This window comes from Lolium perenne, chromosome 2 (assembly GCF_019359855.2).
Source record: "Lolium perenne isolate Kyuss_39 chromosome 2, Kyuss_2.0, whole genome shotgun sequence".
In the NCBI taxonomy this organism is placed as follows: Eukaryota; Viridiplantae; Streptophyta; class Magnoliopsida; order Poales; family Poaceae; genus Lolium; species Lolium perenne.
In genome coordinates, this window is record NC_067245.2 from 19,319,981 (window position 1) to 19,340,667 (window position 20,687).

The 20,687-nt window shown below is 45.6% G+C and overlaps 1 protein-coding gene across 1 annotated transcript; it reads right to left on the minus strand.

Moving 5' to 3' along the window:
- Positions 1-352: 352 nt before the first annotated feature.
- On the minus strand, positions 353-3,593 carry LOC127328265 (uncharacterized). The gene is made up of 2 exons (XM_051354877.2): positions 796-3,593; positions 353-706 (listed from the first exon to the last, which is right to left on the minus strand). The coding sequence occupies exons 1-2, from the start codon at positions 3,553-3,555 to the stop codon at positions 353-355; spliced, it is 3,114 nt and encodes a 1,037-aa protein (XP_051210837.2). The 5' UTR covers positions 3,556-3,593.
- Positions 3,594-20,687: the final 17,094 nt, after the last annotated feature.

Here is a 20,687-nt window from a genome sequence, read left to right on the forward strand (position 1 = left end):
AAATCTCTCATGGTATCGATAAGTTCTGTTAATATGATATAGCTGCTTAAAAAACCCCTGCTAGAGATGCTTCAATGTAGGGTAATTCCATTTCACTGAAGAGCACAAGCTGGGTGTGAGGATACATGCTGCCACCCAGGTGATGTCTGCATTTTAGCGTAAGCTAGTTTTTCGTCACATATCTGTAGCTTTATGGGTATCTGTAATTGCTGTCAAATTCTTAATGCAATGCTTACTATGAGATCAGAAACTTATTATGATAATGCATACAAGTATATAAACTGAACTAAAATTTAAATCTGTGCCGAATTAAAACAAAAAATCTGAGACAAATTTAACACAAAAACTAGGACTAGTCTTCTCCTTCTCCGCGTGCACCTCCATTCTGATTCCCCAGTAAGTACCATTTTAGTCTCCCTTCCTTTGGCAATGCTTGTGTGACAACATCAGACATGGGAATTGTTTCTCTCCTTGCTACTTGACTTGATGGTTGACTACATGATTGATTAGCTGATGCTTGACTTGATGGTTGACTAGATTGTCGATGCGCAGGAACCTTATGTTGGGCAGAAGCTTGGTGTGGCGCGGGAACATGTTCTGTAGCAGGAACAGGTTGTGGAGTTGCTTTCTTCCTTGGTCTTGTAGGCTTCTCATAATATAAGACATGCTTCTCTTGAGGTTGCTGCTGGGATGTAGATGATGACTCCTGCAGAAAATAATTTAGGTAATCACATATACACATGTAACAAATTTCATAAGAGCAACAAAATATAGTAGCAGCAAAATATTACACACCTTAGCTGCTGTTTTTGATTGCTTTCTCTTAGCACTCCTGGCTGCTTTTTTCTGGTGTGCATGCTCCCTAACAACATCTGGGTTACCTGTGCACTTCCTTTTGTTATGGTTTAAACCTCCACATGCTGAGCATTTAATTACGCAACCCTTCCTTGACAATTTATCACCCTTTGGTTTTTCTTGCTCTTCTCTTCTTCTCTCAGTTTGTGGCCGTCCAGGCATTTTCTTTTTCTGTGGTGGAAAAGGCCTAGGATTTGGAGCTAACGGCCATTGAGCTTTACCCTCTACAGGTTGCAACACATGGCTGTACACCTGCTCATACAGCTCGATCCTGTAACAAGGTGCAATAAACTCATCAACCTCTTTTCCAAGACAGTAAATAGCACTGATAGCATGGCAACAAGGCAATCCAGATAGGTCCCAATATCTGCAGCTGCAAGTTCTTCTGTCCAAGTTGACAGTAAACCTTTTGTGAGTCCCTTCTGCAACCTCAAATCCATCATCTCCATTGTATAAAACAGGGCATGTGTTGGATCTCTTGATATTTAGCTTCAGTTTCTTGAATATGTTGGGACATATTGTACCATGCCAGTCTTGCGACTTGTGCTTATTTTCTGCTATTCGAATCATGACCTTCCTCCTGATGATCTCCATGGAGGTGACAACTGGGTAAAATCTAGCTCTCATTATTGAATTGTTGAAGGACTCGCACATATTATTGTCAACAGAATCGCAATAGGAACCTAGCCTAAAATTGGCTCTACACCAATGTATAGGCGCAGTTTTCATCATATCTTTTGCACCAGCTTCTGTTTTCTGTGCTAGCTTTGCCCTATTGTAGTTGAACTGTACGGTGTCACTGGATTTAGCACAAGCCCAAAACATTTTTTGGAAAACCTTGTCTCTGTGCTCCTTTCTCCAATTCGCATAGATGTGCCTCGCACACATTCTGTGTTCTGCATTTGGAATAATCTCGTCGACTGCCTTGATAAGGCCTTTTTGTTGATCAGATATCACAACCCATCCATCACCTTGGTTGTTGATCTGTATATCTTTTTGAAGGAGTGACAAAAACCAGTACCAGCTGTCATAGTTTTCTCCTTCAACTGTAGCCCAAGCAATAGGGTACATTTGGTTGTTAGGATCTCTTCCAACTGCACTTAGGATCTGACCACTGACTGCACCTTTCAGAAAACACCCATCCAGGCCTACAACTCTTCTACAGCCAGCAAGAAAACCTATTTTGCAACCTTCCAAACAGACATACATTCTTTCAAATACAGGCTTGTCAGTCACATCAGGGTTCAAGGTGACAGCAACTGTGCTTCCGGGGTTGCTTCTCACCAATTCCATGTGGTAGTCAAACACTCTGGCATATTCTCCACTTGTGTTATCAACAAGCTTGTCCATAACAATTTTTTTAGCTCTTTTGCACTTTGATTCACTAACATCAGCAAGTAAATCTTCTAGCACTGCTTCCTGCATCTTATCAATCCTCCAACTAGGATTATCCTTGATCTCCCTAAAATACTTCTCTGCTATTACCGCACTAGTAACAAGCTTATTGTTTCTCCTTTTTACACAGCGATGCACATTGTTGTACCTACTGACTTTGAACCACTGTGACCTGCTGGGTACAAGTGAACCATATATGCTCCATGGACAACCGACCCAACTGCATTCCGCAAGAACTCTTGTCCTCTCATCTTTTGGAAATCTCAAATGATGGTGCTCCTTCAATCCATAGTTGATAAGTGCTTGTTTGAACTGTCTACTGTCTGTGAAGCTTTGCCCAACTTCAAACTCTTTCACCTGAGCAGTCTCATCATATACTCTGTGTTTGGTCTTCCTTGTTCTCACTTCTCCATCACTATCTTCATCGAACGAAAGATCATCATCTGTGTCAAAGCACTCACTTCCCTCTTCTTGTTCTTCTTTAATATTCTCTGGAACAATGAACTCTTCTTTCACTTTAGCCCTGTCCTCTCCAAGCATTTGCCTTTTGACACTCTCCTTCAATTCTTCTACATACTTCCTGTAGAATATGGCCTCATCATCGTCGGCACTACTATCTCCACTATCTACTTCATGAACATTCTCATAATCACTATCTGATCTGTCGTCAGCATCCCCTCCTTCATGTGCAATCTCAATTTGGATTCCTTTGCCTTTGTCCTGCAGATTCATTGGTGCCCTCACAACTGGCATTTTTCTTGCTACATTTGGAACGAATTGGTTAAGTAATTGTTGGTCAAGTTGCTGAATTTGCATCCCTTCTGCCTGCTCATACTCAACTTGGTGCGCATGCTCCACTTTAATCTGTAAAAACTCAAGCTGGCGCTCATGCTCAACTTGCTCAGCTTCTTTCTGCTCTTTTGTCACTGCTCCTTGCTCCTCAAATCCACCTTCTTCTGAACTAGCAAATGCAGTTCTTTCTGGACTAACTGCAAAGATGTCAACATAACCATCTGCAACTCTATTCACATGCCGAACCATGTTTATGACATTTGTGTTGTCAACAAGGCTGCACATGAAATTCAAATTTCTCTCCTTTTCAATCAGTCTCCAACTAAGAGTGGTCTCTTCCAAATCTTCATGAGAAATTACCATATAATCATGCAGATGATTCTTGAGGGCTTCTATCGACAGGTTTGTAATGGGCACGGATGAGCAGCCACTCTTTCCTCCAATATAGTTCCACTCCTTCCCATCATATTCAATTCTCCCACGAACATGGAATCGAACACAAAGATTCTCCATCCTACAAAAAGACCAAGATTTATAACTTTAGACGAATTTGCACACATTACTAAACTTATCTCAATTTACTGTAAAAAGACAGCGTGATCCCCTTACAAAGTAATAGTTGTTACTGGTTTACTACATAGTAATATTTTTAACACTCGATCAAAGCCTGATTTACCTTATATTGCATCTATGTTACTGTTTTTTAAGTTAGTTCCTCCACAGACTTAAGAATCAAAGTAACAAGGGTGATCAACTTGCTGGGTACTGACAATATAGATGCTTCCAGGGGTTTCAGAATATATTGTCTAGGCTTAGTTTCAGATAGTAAAGTAGCAATACCCAATCAGATAGTAAAGTAGACGTAGTTTCAGAATATATTGTCTAGGCTTAGTTTCAGAGTTGCAGACCTAAAAACAAAAGACCACACATGAGGACCATCTAGAACGGACACTATCTTATGAAAGACAGCGAGAATTGTGATCATATTAGGTGCATTCAAGCTGACATTCAGGTGTCAGGCATGGATTGTGACCCAATCTCTCTGATGGCTTCTGAACGATGACACATTTTAGTTCATCCCAAAACTTAACAATGAAAATAAAACTGGTGATCAACATCCTGGGCAATGACAAGATGCTACTCAGTCCTCTCAGTCCTTAATTCTCATGTGACGGCTGCAAAGAGATCTTGTTCAGTTCCAGATCGTACCTGATCGTCGGCGCCCCACAGAAGATACCGATCGTCCGGCCGTCTCGGAATCTGAAGGTGCGGCTGTACTGGACAGAACCCAATGGCATCACGAGGCTGCACAAAACAGAACGGAGAGGATGGATGGACCAGCGCACTCGATGTCTCACCTCGTCGGCGTCGCCAGGTAGCAGACGACGGCATGGCGCCGTGGGTTCCTTCTCCGTGACGCGCGGCGCGGGCCGTGACGCCGTAATGGCCAGGGTATGATCGGCTTGATCCTGTTTTTTCTCCCAGGAACATGGAACTGAACCCAGGAGCGGCTCAACCAGGTGGCTCGCAGATGCGGCTTGACCAGGCTCCAACGTGGCCCAAAACCAGTCCGACGTGGCGTAATACCAGTGTCAAAACCGCTATTCTTCTCCTGGGGGGGGTAATTTGCCCGGTTTTGCAAAGTTATGGGTGTGATTTGGCCCAGTTTAAAATTAGGGGGGGTTAGCGCCTGGAACCTCAAAGTTGTGGGGGTTATGTGGACTTAACTCTATTATGATTTTTATTAGGCATAACTTTCGATTTCAAGAGATCAACATCACCAGCAAGACTATCGACTTTAGAAGCAAGTATATCAATTTTCCCAAGCTTTTCTTCAACAGATTTGTTAAAAGCAGTTTGTGTACTAATAAATTCTTTAAGCATAGCTTCAAGTCCAGGGGGTGTATTCCTATTATTGTTGTAAGAATTCCCATAGGAATTACCATAGCCGTTACCATTATTATAAGGATATGGCCTATAGTTGTTACTAGAATTGTTCCGGTAAGCATTGTTGTTGAAATTATTATTTTTAATGTAGTTTACATCAACATGTTCTTCTTGAGCAACCAATGAAGCTAACGGAACATTATTAGGATCAAAATTAGTCATATCATTCACAAGCATAGACATAATAGCATCAATCTTATCACTCAAGGAAGAGGTTTCTTCGACAGAATTTACCTTCTTACCTTGTGGAGCTCTTTCCGTGTGCCATTCAGAGTAATTAATCATCATATTATCAAGGAGCTTTATTGCTTCACCAAGAGTGATGGACATATAGGTACCTCCAGCAGCTGAATCCAATAGGTTCCGCGAAGAAAAATTCAGTCCTGCATAAAAGGTTTGGATGATCATCCAAGTAGTCAGTCCATGGGTTGGGCAATTTTTAACCAAAGATTTCATTCTTTCCCATGCTTGTGCAACATGCTGGTGCGGTCAAAAACCCACCGGCGAGCAACGACGGGCAACACAGGAGAGCCGGGAGCAACTTAGGGCTGCGGCTGGCCCTGGTCCCTCCGAGCGACGGCCCGCAAATACTCCGGCACGCACGTCCGATGCTGGTGCAAGGGCGTGCCACCTGACCTATACCTGGTCAGGAAGGTGATGGAGATGCCTCGCTTAGTTTCCTGCAATGCATACACGTAAACATTAAATACGAGCCTCGATCGGCTCTCAGGTTGTCCTGTGAATCGGCTCAAAGAGCCGATCCACCCATGATTCGCACGAGGTGTACGAATATATGGTGGTCCTGCTTGATCAAGATAAAGCTAAAACGATCTACGACGATTTAGGGTTTTCACCGCATAATCGGAACATCCTACTCGTGATTGAGCCTCGCGGCCGCGCACGGTGATCGTAAGCCGATCCTAGACAAGGCCTAAAAACCAACACGAAGTTGATCCCCGGAACATCCTGTCTAGGGCTAGCAAACTACACCCTGCGCGCCGCTGGATCCTTCAACCCTTTGTAAGGCCTAACTATGCAGATATTAAACTAATCCTTGATGAACAAGGAGCAACCATAACGGATCGGATCTACTAAATAATGATCAAGCGGGGTGCCGCCCCTACGCCTAAGATAGGCGTAAGGGCGGCTAGATGTCTAAGGGTTGCACGACGATAACATATGATACGAAGAACAATGCTAACCCTAACACATCTAAGATAACTATGTTGCTCGCCATCAAAAAGGCTTCAGTACGAGCAACGCATGAACAACGAATAAACTTGTACTGCCTAGATCGCAAGATGCGATCTAGGCAGCATGATGCTTACCCGGAAGAAACCCTCGAGACAAGGGAGTTGGCGATGCGCCTAGATTGGTTTGTGGTGAACGTGATTATTGTTTATTTCATAAACCCTAGATACATATTTATAGTCCGTAGACTTTCTAACGTGGGAATAATCCCAACCGTGCACGAGCCAAACTCTAACTAACCGACACGTATCCTACTATATTACAGATACACGGGCAAACTAGCCCAAACTTTGCATATAAAGGTCGATTCTTGAATTTCTTCCATGTATATCCTTCAAGCCCATCTTGATCGTGGCCCACCTCTGACTCGGTCGAATTCTGGTGATAACACATGCCCCCCTGGTTTTGGAATTGATAATTCCAAAATCACTCTGCTTCTCTTCGTCGGGTCATGTCGTGGCAGAGCAGAACCGTCGCAGCATCCTTCATCATGATACCCTGCCTTCTCAACTTTTCCGCGTGATTTGACCGTTGTTTTTTTGGGCACCGCCTCCTCGGAAACTGCTGTGGCATTGAATCTCTACTATATCCCCTTTATTTAACCGCTCTGAGCAGTTTGCCACTTCATCCCCTTGCTCTGTTCTGGCCATCGGCACCAAAAAATCCCCAATCTCCCGCAGCCATGTCCTCTTCTTCTTCCTCCTCCGCCTCGTCGGATCTTTCTTCCCAGTCCTTCTCCTCTTCGTCCTCCTCCGCCTCATCAGTCTTCTCCGACTCTTCCTCATCTCGCGAGCCGACGCCGGAGTGGGGCTCGTTGGCGGCGCACGACATTCTCGCCCCAACGACGTGGGACAAGGAGGAACACGATTCCTCCATCTGGTCCGAGGATGACAAATCCTTGACCGACGGAGAGGGCGACCTTCGATTCCTCGTCGAAGGGGAAGAGGAGGCGGAGAGCGAGGACGACCGCTTCTCCTGGGACGATTTCACCTCCTCCGAGGAGGAGGCGGAGGAGGACGACGACGACTCCCTCAAAGGTTACCCACCGGCGAAGCGCCTCCGCACCTGGTGGGACGACGACAGCGATGACGACGATGAGGAAGATGAGGCTCCCGTAGAAGGCTACGGGAGCTCCGATGAGGAGCCTATCAGCAGCTGCGCTGGCGGCAGCGACGACGACGACGAGGGCAGCAACGGCCCTTAGATTAGGGACTAGTAGTAGTAGTCGGCTTTTGTTCTCTCTTCTCTGAGCAATCGGCTCTTTCTTTGTAAGAAATCCCTCTATTAATGAAGAAAATATTCCTCAATTAATTTTGCTTCCTTGTCAACTTTGCCGATCGTCGAACGAAGTCGCCGTACAGAGAGCCGATGGCAGGGCTTGCATTATAAACGTGATTTGAGGCCAAGCCGTTGCCTAATCACGCGGTCCAACAGGTCTAACTCACGTCCAAACCATCCTCCAACCTTAAACGCGCAGATTGAACTCCTCAGCCACTCACTAGGAGATTCATCCCAAATATCAGGACTTCCGGTCTGAAACCGATCTGTTAACCCGCTTAATCGAGCTTATTCCTCTAGAGTCGATAGCAATGTATCGGCTTTTATTATTCTGAAGTCGATGCCCGTGCATCGGCTGTACTCGCATACTGTTGTCTCCGCATGTTTTCTCAAGTCGATGTCTGCGCATCGGCTATGATTTTTTTTTTAACTGGCCGATTAAAATCGGCCTCCATACCTTACTGTCCATCATCCCACATGCTTGGGAAATACTTCTTGAGGTGTTGACCATTGACGGCTACTGGGAATTTAACGCCGTCTAACTGCTCCAGCATGTATGCATTACCCTTCAAGGCCTGGACGACTTTGTACGGACCGTGCCAATTAGGAGACCATTTGCCATATGCTTTGTCCTTAGTTCCTAACGGCAACACAGCTTCCCATACTAGATCACCAACTTGAAACTCCTTTGGTCTAACCTTCTTATTGTATGCACGAGCTACCCTGGCTTTGTTCTCTTTAATCTTCTCCAACGACCAAAGTCTAAGTTCTGTTGCGTCCTCAATAGTGTCACTCATCAAAGATGCATATTCTTCAGATGTTAGATCATTCTGAAACGTGACACGTCTTGATCCAGCCGTAATTTCCCAAGGTAATACGGCTTCCTGTCCATAGACGAGCTGGTACGGCGAAGTTTTTATAGCTCCGTGGCATGACATGCGGTAGGCCCACAAAGCTTCTGACAATGTTTCATGCCAATCCCTAGGGTTCTCGTCGATTTTTCTCTTGATCAGCTTGATCAGGCTCTGATTGGACGCTTCAGCTTGCCCGTTGGCTTGAGCATAGTATGGAGATGATCGGATCAGCTTAATCCCCATGTCATCGTAGAACTTTCTGAATTCTTTAGAAATAAAGACCGAACCTCCATCGGTCGTGATAGTTTGGGGAATCCCCAACCTATGAATGACGTGTTCTTTCACAAACTTGATCACATCTTCTGATTTCACCTTCTTCATAGGGACGGCCTCCACCCACTTGGTGAAGTAATCTGTGATAACCAAAATCCATTCATGTTTTTTACTCGACGCCGGGTGGATTTTGCCGATCATATCCATGCCCCACCCTCGAAACGGCCAAGGCTTGATGATAGGGTTCATTGCTGATGCGGGTACCATCTGAATCTTCCCGAACATCTGGCACGCTTGGCACCCCTTGTAGTACTTGAAGCAATCTTCAAGCATGGTGGGCCAGTAAAACCCTGATCGCCTAATTAGCCATTTCATCTTATGAGCCGACTGATGAGTTCCACAGGCGCCTTCATGCACCTCATGTAAGAGCCGATTAGACTCAGTTGGTCCCAGGCACTTGAGTAGTAACCCTTCCAACGTCCTGTAGAACATGTCGTCTCCTATGAGGACATACTTCATGGCCTTGTATCTTATCCGTTTAGGTGCCCCCCGAGCCGAATCTTTTAAGTAATTGAAGATTTTGGCTCTCCAATCATCCTGTTCCAGGAACTGCACCTGAATTTCTGACCCGTCTGATATGTCCTTATAGCCTGACGCCATTTGTGCGAGATCGTTGGCCTCGGTGTTTTGGGATCTTGGGACCCAATTAAAGTTGATGTACCGAAACTGTGTCATCAACTCACGGCATTCCATCCAATATGGGAAAAGCGATTCACTCTCGCACTTATATTCATCCGTGAGCTGGTTAATCACCAACTTTGAGTCTCCAAAAAGCTCTACTGCTTCTGCCCCGGCTTCCAGTAGCAACTCCATTCCCTTACGCACTGCCTCATATTCAGCGACATTGTTGGTGCAAGGGGTAGATAGTCTGATGGAGAAGGAGTACATTGCCCCCCGAGGCGACACGAGCAGAATGCCGATGCCACAACCATCGTCACAAGCCGATCCATCGAAGAACATAGCCCATGCACGTATAGATAATGCTGCTATGTTGGTATTGATCCGTTCAGCTATAAGATCGGCCAATGCTTGTCCCTTGACTGCTTTCGCAGGCTTATACCGAAGATCGAACTCTGATAGCGCAAACATCCACTTGCCCAGTCGGCCTTTCAAAACAGGGGCCGACAGCATGTGCTTGACAACGTCTGACTTGCATATGACGATGATTTCTGCCGTCAAAAGGATGTGATGAAGCTTGGTGCAGGTGAAGAACAGGCAAAGGCAAAGCTTCTCGACCTCAGGATACCTTGTCTCTGCGTCCAACATCCTTCTGCTGAGGTAGAAAACGACCTTTTCAACACCCTCATAGAGTTGCACCACCACCGAAGCAATGGACGTGTCAGCTACTGACAAGTAGATATAGAACGGCCTGTCTTGTTGGGGCGGAACTAACACGGGCGGCGTCGTCAGATACCGCTTAATCTCATCAAACGCCTGCTGCTGTTCTGCCCCCCAGTGAAACTCGTCGTCAGATTTGATCTTCACCAGTGCTATGAACGGCTCGATTCGTCCTGACAGGTTAGAGATGAACCGTCAGACAAAATTGATCTTGCCGATGAGACGTTGGAGCTCCTTCTTCGTGGTGGGTGGCTGCATGGTACGCACTGCCTCTTGACTTTTCAGGCCGATCTCAATTCCCCGTTCATGAACCAGAAAACCTAGGAACTGACCAGCCGTCACACCAAAAGCACACTTCTTTGGATTCATTCTCAGTCCGAACTTCCGAGTTCGGTCTAGGACGCGTCGCAAATCATCCAAGTGTCCCTCCATGGAGACAGATTTGACTACCACGTCGTCGATGTAGATTTCCACCAACTTGCCGATCAGATCGTGAAATATATAATTCATGGCTCTTTGGTATGTCGCACCAGCATTCTTCAACCCAAAGGTCATGACTACATATTCAAACAAGCCTACTGCCCCTGGTACTCTGAATGCGGTCTTGTGTATGTCTTCTGGAGCTATGAAGATTTGGTTATAGCCGGTGTTGCCGTCCATGAAGCTCAACACCTTGTGGCCAGCAGCTGCATTGATCAACGTTTCTGCCACAGGCATCGGGTATTCATCCTTTGGAGTGGCTCTATTGAGATCTCGGAAATCGATGGCCACGCGCCATCGGCCATCCTTCTTTTCTACAGGAATGATACTGGAGATCCATTCAGCATACCTGCATGGCCTGATGAACCCGGCGGCCAACATCTTCTCAATCTCTTTCTTGACCTCTTCCAGAATTTCGGCCCTCATCTGACGTGCTCGTTGTTGGAACGGCCGAAATCCCTTCTTAAGGGGGAGCCTATGCTCAATGATGCTCCTGTCTAACCCAGGCATTTCTGTGTAATCCCATGCAAAGCAATCTGGGTATTCTTTTAACAGAGCTATCATCTGACTCCTAAGATGTGGATCTAACTTCTTGCTGATAAAAGTTGGTCGCGGCTTATCTCCAAGTCTGATGTCGACTTCTTCCAGCTCATCAGCCGATGTGAACCCATACCCTAGCTTTCCGTCACCCGTTAGATCGACACTAAATTCGGGGAGAACGTGTGGTAAGGATAATACGGGCCGATTGCTGGAATCGGCCTTGATCTCGATTGTAACCGGGATTTTTTGGAATTGCCGGAGCCGATCGGGTGGAACGGCTTCCTTCTTATCCTCGCTATGAGAGCAGCTGCCCTCGTCTCCTTCCTTATCAGGGTGGCGCCCAAGCTCTACCATGTTGATGTTGAACGAGAATCTTGGCTGGTACCTCCCGGGGTATGTGCATTCCACCATGTCGACGGCGTATGCCGGCGAATTCGGCACTTCTGGTGTTGTCAACGTGAATGGCAGCGGTGGACGGGATTGGAGTGGCATCTCTCCTTGGTAAGTCCCGAGAGCTGGTCCTGACGGAGAGTACTGATGCCTCATGATCTCCTGGATCATCCGAAGAGTGACACGCTCCAAAGTGTTCACCAGGCTCTCAGAATGGCGGTGCAGCGAGTGAGCCACCATGTAGCTAATCTCCTGACGCAGGGACCTGGCGCGTTCTTCTAACGGGGCGGACAGGTCCACTCCATCGAGCGCGCCTTCAGGTGAGAACCCTTTCCACCTGATGCCATGTGAGCGGGTTCTGTGAAAAGAGCCGATGAGGTCGGCTTCGAGGATCGCTTTGACCTCGTCATACTTCTTCTTGAGCTCCTTGGTCAGATCCTCGTACGTGACTGGGGTGCCGTCCGCCATCTCAGATGTAGATGGCGATGCGGTTGATGTCGAAGATTGTCCCACCGGGCGTGCCAGAATGTGTTGCGGTCAGAAACCCACCGGCGAGCAACGACGGGCAACACAGGAGAGTCGGGAGCAACTTAGGGCTGCGGCTGGCCCTGGTCCCTCCGAGCGACGGCCCGCAAAGACTCCGGCACGCACGTCCGATGCTGGTGCAAGGGCGTGCCACCTGACCTATACCTGGTCAGGAAGGTGATGGAGATGCCTCGCTTAGTTTCCTGCATGGCATACACGTAAACATTAAATACGAGCCTCGATCGGCTCTCAGGTTGTCCTGTGAATCAGCTCAAAGAGCCGATCCACCCATGATTCGCACGAGGTGTACGAATATATGGTGGTCCTGCTTGATCAAGATAAAGCTAAAACGATCTACGACGATTTAGGGTTTTCACCGCATAATCGGAACATCCTACTCGTGATTGAGCCTCGCGGCCGCGCACGGTGATCGTAAGCCGATCCTAGACAAGGCCTAAAAACCAACACGAAGTTGATCCCCGGAACATCCTGTCTAGGGCTAGCAAACTACACCCTGCGCGCCGCTGGATCCTTCAACCCTTTGTAAGGCCTAACTATGCAGATATTAAACTAATCCTTGAAGAACAAGGAGCAACCATAACGGATCGGATCTACTAAATAATGATCAAGCGGGGTGCCGCCCCTACGCCTAAGATAGGTGTAAGGGCGGCTAGATGTCTAAGGGTTGCACGACGATAACATATGATACGAAGAACAATGCTAACCCTAACACATCTAAGATAACTACGTTGCTCGCCATCAAAAAGGCTTCAGTACGAGCAACGCATGAACAACGAATAAACTTGTACTGCCTAGATCGCAAGATGCGATCTAGGCAGCATGATGCTTACCCGGAAGAAACCCTCGAGACAAGGGAGTTGGCGATGCGCCTAGATTGGTTTGTGGTGAACGTGATTGTTGTTTATTTCATAAACCCTAGATACATATTTATAGTCCATAGACTTTCTAACGTGGGAATAATCCCAACCGTGCACGAGCCAAACTCTAACTAACCGACACGTATCCTACTATATTACAGATACACAGGCAAACTAGCCCAAACTTTGCATATAAAGGCCGATTCATGAATTTCTTCCATGTATATCCTTCAAGCCCATCTTGATCGCGGCCCACCTCTGACTCGGTCGAATTCTGGTGATAACACATGCTCATTATCCAATTGTTTAAAATTCATTATGCTACTCCTCAAAGATATAATTTTAGCAGGGGGATAATATCTACCAATAAAAGCATCCTTGCATTTAGTCCATTAATCAATACTATTCTTAGGCAGAGATAGCAACCAATCTTTAGCTCTTCCTCTTAATGAGAAAGGAAACAATTTTAATTTTATAATGTCACCATCTACATCCTTATACTTTTGCATTTCACATAGTTCAACAAAATTATTAAGATGGGCAGCAGCATCATCAGAACTAACACCAGAAAATTACTCTCTCATAACAAGATTCAGTAAAGCAGGTTTAATTTCAAAGAATTCTGCTGTAGTAGCAGGTGGAACAATAGGTGTGCATAAGAAATCATTATTATTTGTGGTTGTGAAGTCACACAACTTAGTATTTTCAGGAGTACCCATTTTAGCAACAGTAAATAAAGCAAACTAGATAAAGTAAATGCAAGTAACTATTTTTTTTGTGTTTTTGATATAGCAAACAAGATAGCAAATAAAGTAAAACTAGCAACTAATTTTTTTGTATTTTGATTTAGTGCAGCAAACAAAGTAGTAAATAAAATAAAGCAAGACAAAAACAAAGTAAAGAGATTGGGATGTGGAGACTCCCCTTGCAGCGTGTCTTGATCTCCCCGGCAACGGCGCCAGAAAAAGAGCGTGATACGCGTACAGCACGCGTCCGTTGGGAACCCCAAGAGGAAGGTGTGATGCGTACAGCGGCAAGTTTTCCCTCAGTAAGAAACCAAGGTTTATCGAACCAGTAGGAGCCAAGAAGCACGTTGAAGGTTGATGGCGGCGAGATGTAGTGCGGCGCAACACCAGGGATTCCGGCGCCAACATGGAACCTGCACAACACGACCAAAGTACTTTGCCCCAACGAAACAGTGAGGTTGTCAATCTCACCGGCTTGCTGTAACAAAGGATTAGATGTATAGTGTGGATGATGATATTTGCAGAAAACAGTAGAACAAGTATTGCAGTAGATTGTATTCGATTAAAAGAATGAACCGGGGTCCACAGTTCACTAGTGGTGTCTCTCCCATAAGATAAATAGCATGTTGGGTGAACAAATTACAGTTGGGCAATTGACAAATAGAGAGGGCATGACAATGCACATACATGATATGATGAATATTGTGAGATTTAATTGGGTGTTACGACAAAGTACATAGACCGCTATCCAGCATGCATCTATGCCTAAAAAGTCCACCTTCAGGTTATCATCCGAACCCCTTCCAGTATTAAGTTGCAAACAACAGACAATTGCATTAAGTATGGTGCGTAATGTAATCAATAACTACATCCTCGGACATAGCATCAATGTTTTATCCCTAGTGGCAACAGCACATCCACGACCTTAGGGGTTTCTGTCACTCCCCCAGATTTAATAGAGACATGAACCCACTATCGAGCATAAATACTCCCTCTTGGAGTTACAAGTATTAACTGGCCAGAGCCTCTACTAGTAACGGAGAGCATGCAAGATCATAAACAACACATAGATAATAGATTGATAATCAACATAACATAGTAATCTCTATCCATCGGATCCCAACAAACACAACATATAGCATTACATATAGATGATCTTGATCATGTTAGGCAGCTCACAAGATCCGACAATGAAGCATAATTAGGAGAAGACGACCATCTAGCTACTGCTATGGACCCATAGTCTAGGGGTGAACTACTCACTCATCACTCCGGAGGCGACCATGGCGGTGAAGAGTCCTCCGGGAGATGATTCCCCTCTCCGGCAGGGTGCCGGAGGCGATCTCCTGAATCCCCCGAGATGGGATTGGCGGCGGCGGCGTCTCTGGAAGGTTTTCCGTATCGTGGCTCTCGCACCGGGGGTTTCGCGACGAAGACTATATGTAGGCGGAAGGGCAGGTCAGGAGGCGTCACGGGGGCCCCACACGCTAGGGCCGCGCGGGCCCCCCTTGGGCCGCGCCGCCCTAGTGTGGCGGCGCCCCGTGGCCCCACTTCGTCTCTCCCTCGGTCTTGTGGAAGCTTCGTGGCAAAATAGGCCCCTGGGCGTTGATTTCGTCCAATTCCGAGAATATTTCCTTACTAGGATTTCTGAAACCAAAAACAGCAGAAAACAGCAACTGGCTCTTCGGCATCTCGTTAATAGGTTAGTGCCGGAAAATGCATAAATATGACATAAAGTATGCATAAAACATGTAGATATCATCAATAATGTGGCATGGAACATAAGAAATTATCGATACGTCGGAGACGTATCATAGGCCCACACGAGGCCTACCATGCCTTAAGCGGGCCGGCCCATTTAGTTTGCGGGTCGGGCCAGCTGACTTAGTTTGACCGGTCAACTATCTAGCTGGGCTAGTCTATTTGGTACGTGGGCCGGGCCTAACCTCTAAGGTTGACTGGTCAAAACTTAGACGGGCCGGCCCACGAATCACGTGCGCCGGGCCGAATGCCTTCGTTTGACCGATCAACATGCAACCGGGCAGGCCCACTAAGCATGTGGGACCCACTTTCCTCTTACCGGGCCGGCCCATTTAATAAGTGGGGTCCACCCTAAAGCAAGTGTGCCACCCCAAGAAGTTAGTGGGCCGGCCTAATTAGTATGTGGGTCCCTCTTTCTTGTTATCGGGCCGGCCCATTTATGTTTATTATCTATGAGAGTTGTTTCAAATAAGTTGATTGGTGTCGGATACGAGTAAAAAGTCTCATATTAATAGTGATGAAAATGAAAGATCTCCTTTGATGTTTCAATTGAGTTGACTTGATGATCATTTAGTTTTTGACTTTTAATATCACCATATGCTTTGATTAATAAGTTTTGTCGCTAGCTCTGTTAGTCGGTTGGCTCTTTCTTTTGCTAGCCTTCATTTGTACTGAGTATGAGCTCTACTCATTCATCCAAATCCCAAAAACCAAAATGCCAATCGTGTCCACCATACCTACCTATATGTGGTATTTCATAGCCACTCCAAAGTAAATTTCTTGTGTGCTACCTTTAAAACAAAATGTTCCTTGTTTTGCAATATATAGCTCATGGGAAAGTAGCCTAAAAAACTATTTTGGTAAGGAATATGTCACTTATGTATCTTAGTTCTTATAAGTTGCTTGTTGAGCGGTAACCATTGACTTATTGGGGACGCCATCAACATGTCACACATTTGTTGAATATCATGTGAGTTGCTATACATGTTTGTCTTGTCTGAAGTAAGGGAGATTTGCCATGAGTTGAAATGGTTTGAGTATGCATATTGTTAGAGAAGAACATTGGGCCGCCAACCAAAGCCATGTATCATGGTGAAAGTTTCAGCTTGGACACTCAAATCCTCAAAATCTCTTATGAGAATATTATTATTGTTGAATGCTTAAAGCATTTAAAAGAGGAGTCCATTATCTATTTTCTATGTTGTCCCGATATGGATGTCCTTAAGTTGAGATCTATCAAAATCGAGAAATCAAATGCGATTTATCTCCTTGGACCTTTGTACAGGTGGCATAGAGGTACCCCTTTGTGACACTTGGTTGAAACATATGTAATGCGATGATAATTCATGGATATCCGAGCTAATTAGGACAAGGTGCGGTCACTATTAGTATTCGATGCATGAGGCTTGCAACTTATAGGAAGTTTTATACATAACACATATGAATTATTACTACCGTTGACACAATTGTTTCCATGCTTTCAAAATAAAAATCTCTAGTACATGAGTAATCCATGCTTCCCTCTGCGAAGGGCCTTTCTTTTACTTTTATGTTGAGTCTTCATCTTCTAAGTTCATGCACCATTAAGAGAGCATAGTTGTCATTCTTAGTTATGTTCATGGTCCCAAAATTATTATTGATTGAATCATGAATCTATTATTACTTGTCCTTAAATTATTTGTATCTAGTCATCCTTTGAACTTTGAAGGTGCATGTCACTTCAAAAATTATTTGTTTGTTATCACTTACCTACTCGAGGACGAACAGGAGTTAAGCTTGGGGATATTGATACGTTGCAAACGTATCTATAATTTTTGATGATCCATGCTTGTTCTACACCAATTCCTCTGTGTTTTATGTGCACTTTGCATCATTTTATGCCATTTATTGGACTAACCTATTAACAAGTGCCACAGTGCTAGTTCATGTTTATTATGTATGTTTATTGCAGAAAATGTCCAAAAATGAAAGTGCTCGAAAAATTCTGGAAAAATCACAGAAATTCTAATATACCAGAAGACCCCGGGAGCCAGAAGGAGAGCCAGAGGGGGGCTACAGGCCGCCCATACCAGGCCCAGGTGCGGCCAGCCCTGGCCCATGCCCGGGGGTGGTATGGTGGCCTTGTGTGCCCCCTCGCGTCACCTCTTCGCCTATAAGACCCCTCCGATCTAAAAACTCCGCTGAAAACCACCCTCCGTCCACGAAAAGTTCCATAGCCACCGTCATCGCTGAAACCAAGTTTCGAGGGACAGAAGTCTCTATTCCGGCACCCTGCCGGGATGGGGAAGTGCCCCCGGAGCCATCGCCATCGACTCCAAGTCTCCACTTCGAATCCATGATGGTTTTTGAGTAGTACCCACAGGGAATATGGGTTCTTGGTTGTAGCTAGATGATACTCTCTCCCATGGGCTTCAATACAATGATCTCACGAGCTGCCTTACATGATTGAGATCCATATGATGTAATCGGTGTTGTGTTTGTTGGGATCCGATGGATTGATCATTATGTTCAGTATATGTTATAAGTTTGTGAAGTATTTGTTGCTGCAATATTGTTATATTTAATGCTTGTCACTAGTGCACGAGTGGCATGATCTTATATCTAGGCTCTATAATTGTTGCTTAGATTGTATCTACAAATTGTATGCACATGTCTTTGTCCGGAACCCGTGGCCCCAAAGTGATCTCGAATTGGGTTAACTGGAGGGGATGGCTTTGATATGAGGATCACATGTTTTCACCAAGTGTTAATGCTTTGCTCCGATGCTCTATTAAAAGGAGTACCATAATTACCAGTAGTTTCCCTTGAGGCCCCGCTGCAAACGGGTTGGTAGGACAAAAGATGTTATGCAAGTTTCTCATTGCGAGCACATATGACTATATATGGAAAACATGCATACGATATTAATAGACTGGATATTTTGTCTTAATGCTAAATTCAATGCTGTCAATTGCCCAGCTGTAATTTGTTCACCCAACACTTGTTATCTGGAGAGTTACTGATACGTCTCCGATGTATCGATAATTTCTTATGTTCCATGCCACATTATTGATGATATCTACATGTTTTATGCACATTTTATGTCATATTTATGCTTTTTCTGGAACTAACCTATTGACGAGATGCCGAAGGGCCAGTTGCTGTTTTCTGCTGTTTTTGGTTTCAGAAATCCTAGTAAAGAAATATTCTCGGAATCGGACGAAATCAACGCCCAGCATCCTATTTTTCCACGAAGCTTCCAGAACACCCGGGAAGGACCAGAGGGGGGCCACAGGCCCACCAGGAGGGTGGCCGGCGCGGCCTAGGGTTGGCCCGCGCCCCCCTATCTCCTCACCGCCTCTTCGACCCTTCGACTCCGCCTCTTCGCCTATTTAAGGGTCCTCGACCTAAAACCACGAGACGGAAAAGCCACGGTACGAGAAACCTTCCAGAGCCTCCGCCATCGCGAAGCCAAGATCTGGGGGACAGGACTCTCTGTTCCGGCACGCCGCCGGGACGGGGAAGTGCCCCCGGAAGGCTCCTCCATCGACACCACCGCCATCTTCATCAACGCTGCTGTCTCCCATGAGGAGGGAGTAGTTCTCCATCGAGGCTCGGGGCTGTACCGGTAGCTATGTGGTTCATCTCTCTCCTATGTACTTCAATACAATAATCTCATGAGTTGCCTTACATGATTGAGATTCATATGATGATGCTTGTAATCTAGATGTCATTATGCTAGTCAAGTGAATTTTACTTATGTGATCTCCGGAGACTCCTTGTCCCACGTGTGTAAAGGTGACAGTGTGTGCACCGTGTGGGTCTCTTAGGCTATATTTCACAGAATACTTATTCACTGTTATGAATGGCATAGTGAAGTGCTTATTTATATCTCTTTATGATTGCAATGTGTTTTGTATCACAATTTATCTGTGTGCTACTCTAGTGATGTTATGAAAGTAGTTTATTCCTCCTGCACGGTGTAATGGTGACAGTGTGTGCATCCGTGTTAGTACTTGGCGTAGGCTATGATTATGATCTCTTGTAGATTATGAAGTTAACTATTGCTATGATGGTATTGATGTGATCTATGCCTCCTTTCGTAGCGTGAAGGTGACAGTGTGCATGCTACGTTAGTACTTGGTTTAGTTGTGTTGATCTATCTTACACTCTAAGGTTATTTAAATATGAACATTGAATATTGTGGAGCTTGTTAACTCCGGCATTGAGGGTTCGTGTAATCCTACACAGTTAGTGGTGTTCATCATCCAACAAGAGGGTGTAGAGTATGCATTTATCTATTCTGTTATGTGATCAAATTTGAGAGTGTCCACTAGTGAAAGTGTAATCCCTAGGCCTTGTCCCTAAATACTGATATCGCTGCTTGTTTACTGTTTTACTGCGTTACTACTGCTGCGTTACTACTGCTTGTTTACTGTCCTGGGCAAAGCACTTTTCTGGCACCGTTGCTACTGCTCATATATATTCATACCACCTGTATTTCACTATCTCTTCGCCGAACAAGTGCACCTATTAGGTGTGTTGGGGACACAAGAGACTTCTTGCTTTGTGGTTGCAGGGTTGCATGAGAGGGATATCTTTGACCTCTTCCTCCCTGAGTTCGATAAACCTTGGGTGATCCACTTAAGAGAAACTTGCTGCTGTTTGATACGTCTCCGACGTATCGATAATTTCTTATGTTCCATGCCACATTATTGATGATATCTACATGTTTTATGCACACTTTATGTCATATTCGTGCATTTTCTAGAACTAACCTATTAACACGATGCCGAAGTGCCAGTTGCTGTTTTCTGCTGTTTTTGGTTTCAGAAATCCTAGTAAGGAAATATTCTCAGAATTGGACGAAATCAACGCCCAGCATCTTAGAATCCCCGGAAGCATCCAGAACACCCGAGAGCCGCCAGAGGGGGGCCACAGGGGCCCCAGATGATAGGCCGGCGCGGCCCAGGCCCTGGCCGCGCCGCCTTATGGTGTCGTCGCCTCGTTGACCTTCTGACGCCGCCTCTTCGCCTATTTAAGCCCCCTCGACCTAAAACCTCGATACGAAAAAGCCACGGTACAAGAAACCATCCAGAGCCGCCGCCATCGCGAAGCCAAGATCTAGGGGACAGGAGTCTCTGTTCCGGCACGCCGCCGGGACGGGGAAGTGCCCCCGGAAGGCTTCTCCATCGACACCGCTGCCATCTCCACCGCCATCTTCATCACCGCTGCTGTCTCCCATGAGGAGGGAGTAGTTCTCCATCGAGGCTCGGGGCTGTACCGGTAGCTATGTGGTTCATCTCTCTCCTATGTACTTCAATACAATAATCTCATGAGCTGCC

What these genes read in the sequence shown, in the direction of transcription:
- LOC127328265 (XM_051354877.2), bottom strand. Translation starts at nt 3,555, where the DNA reads ATGGAGAATCTTTGTGTTCGATTCCATGTTCGTGGGAGAATTGAATAT. An exon ending in AATCAAAAACAGCAGCTAAG is followed by an intron (nt 707 to 795) that starts GTGTGTAATATT and finishes TATTTTCTGCAG; the next exon opens with GAGTCATCATCTACATCCCA.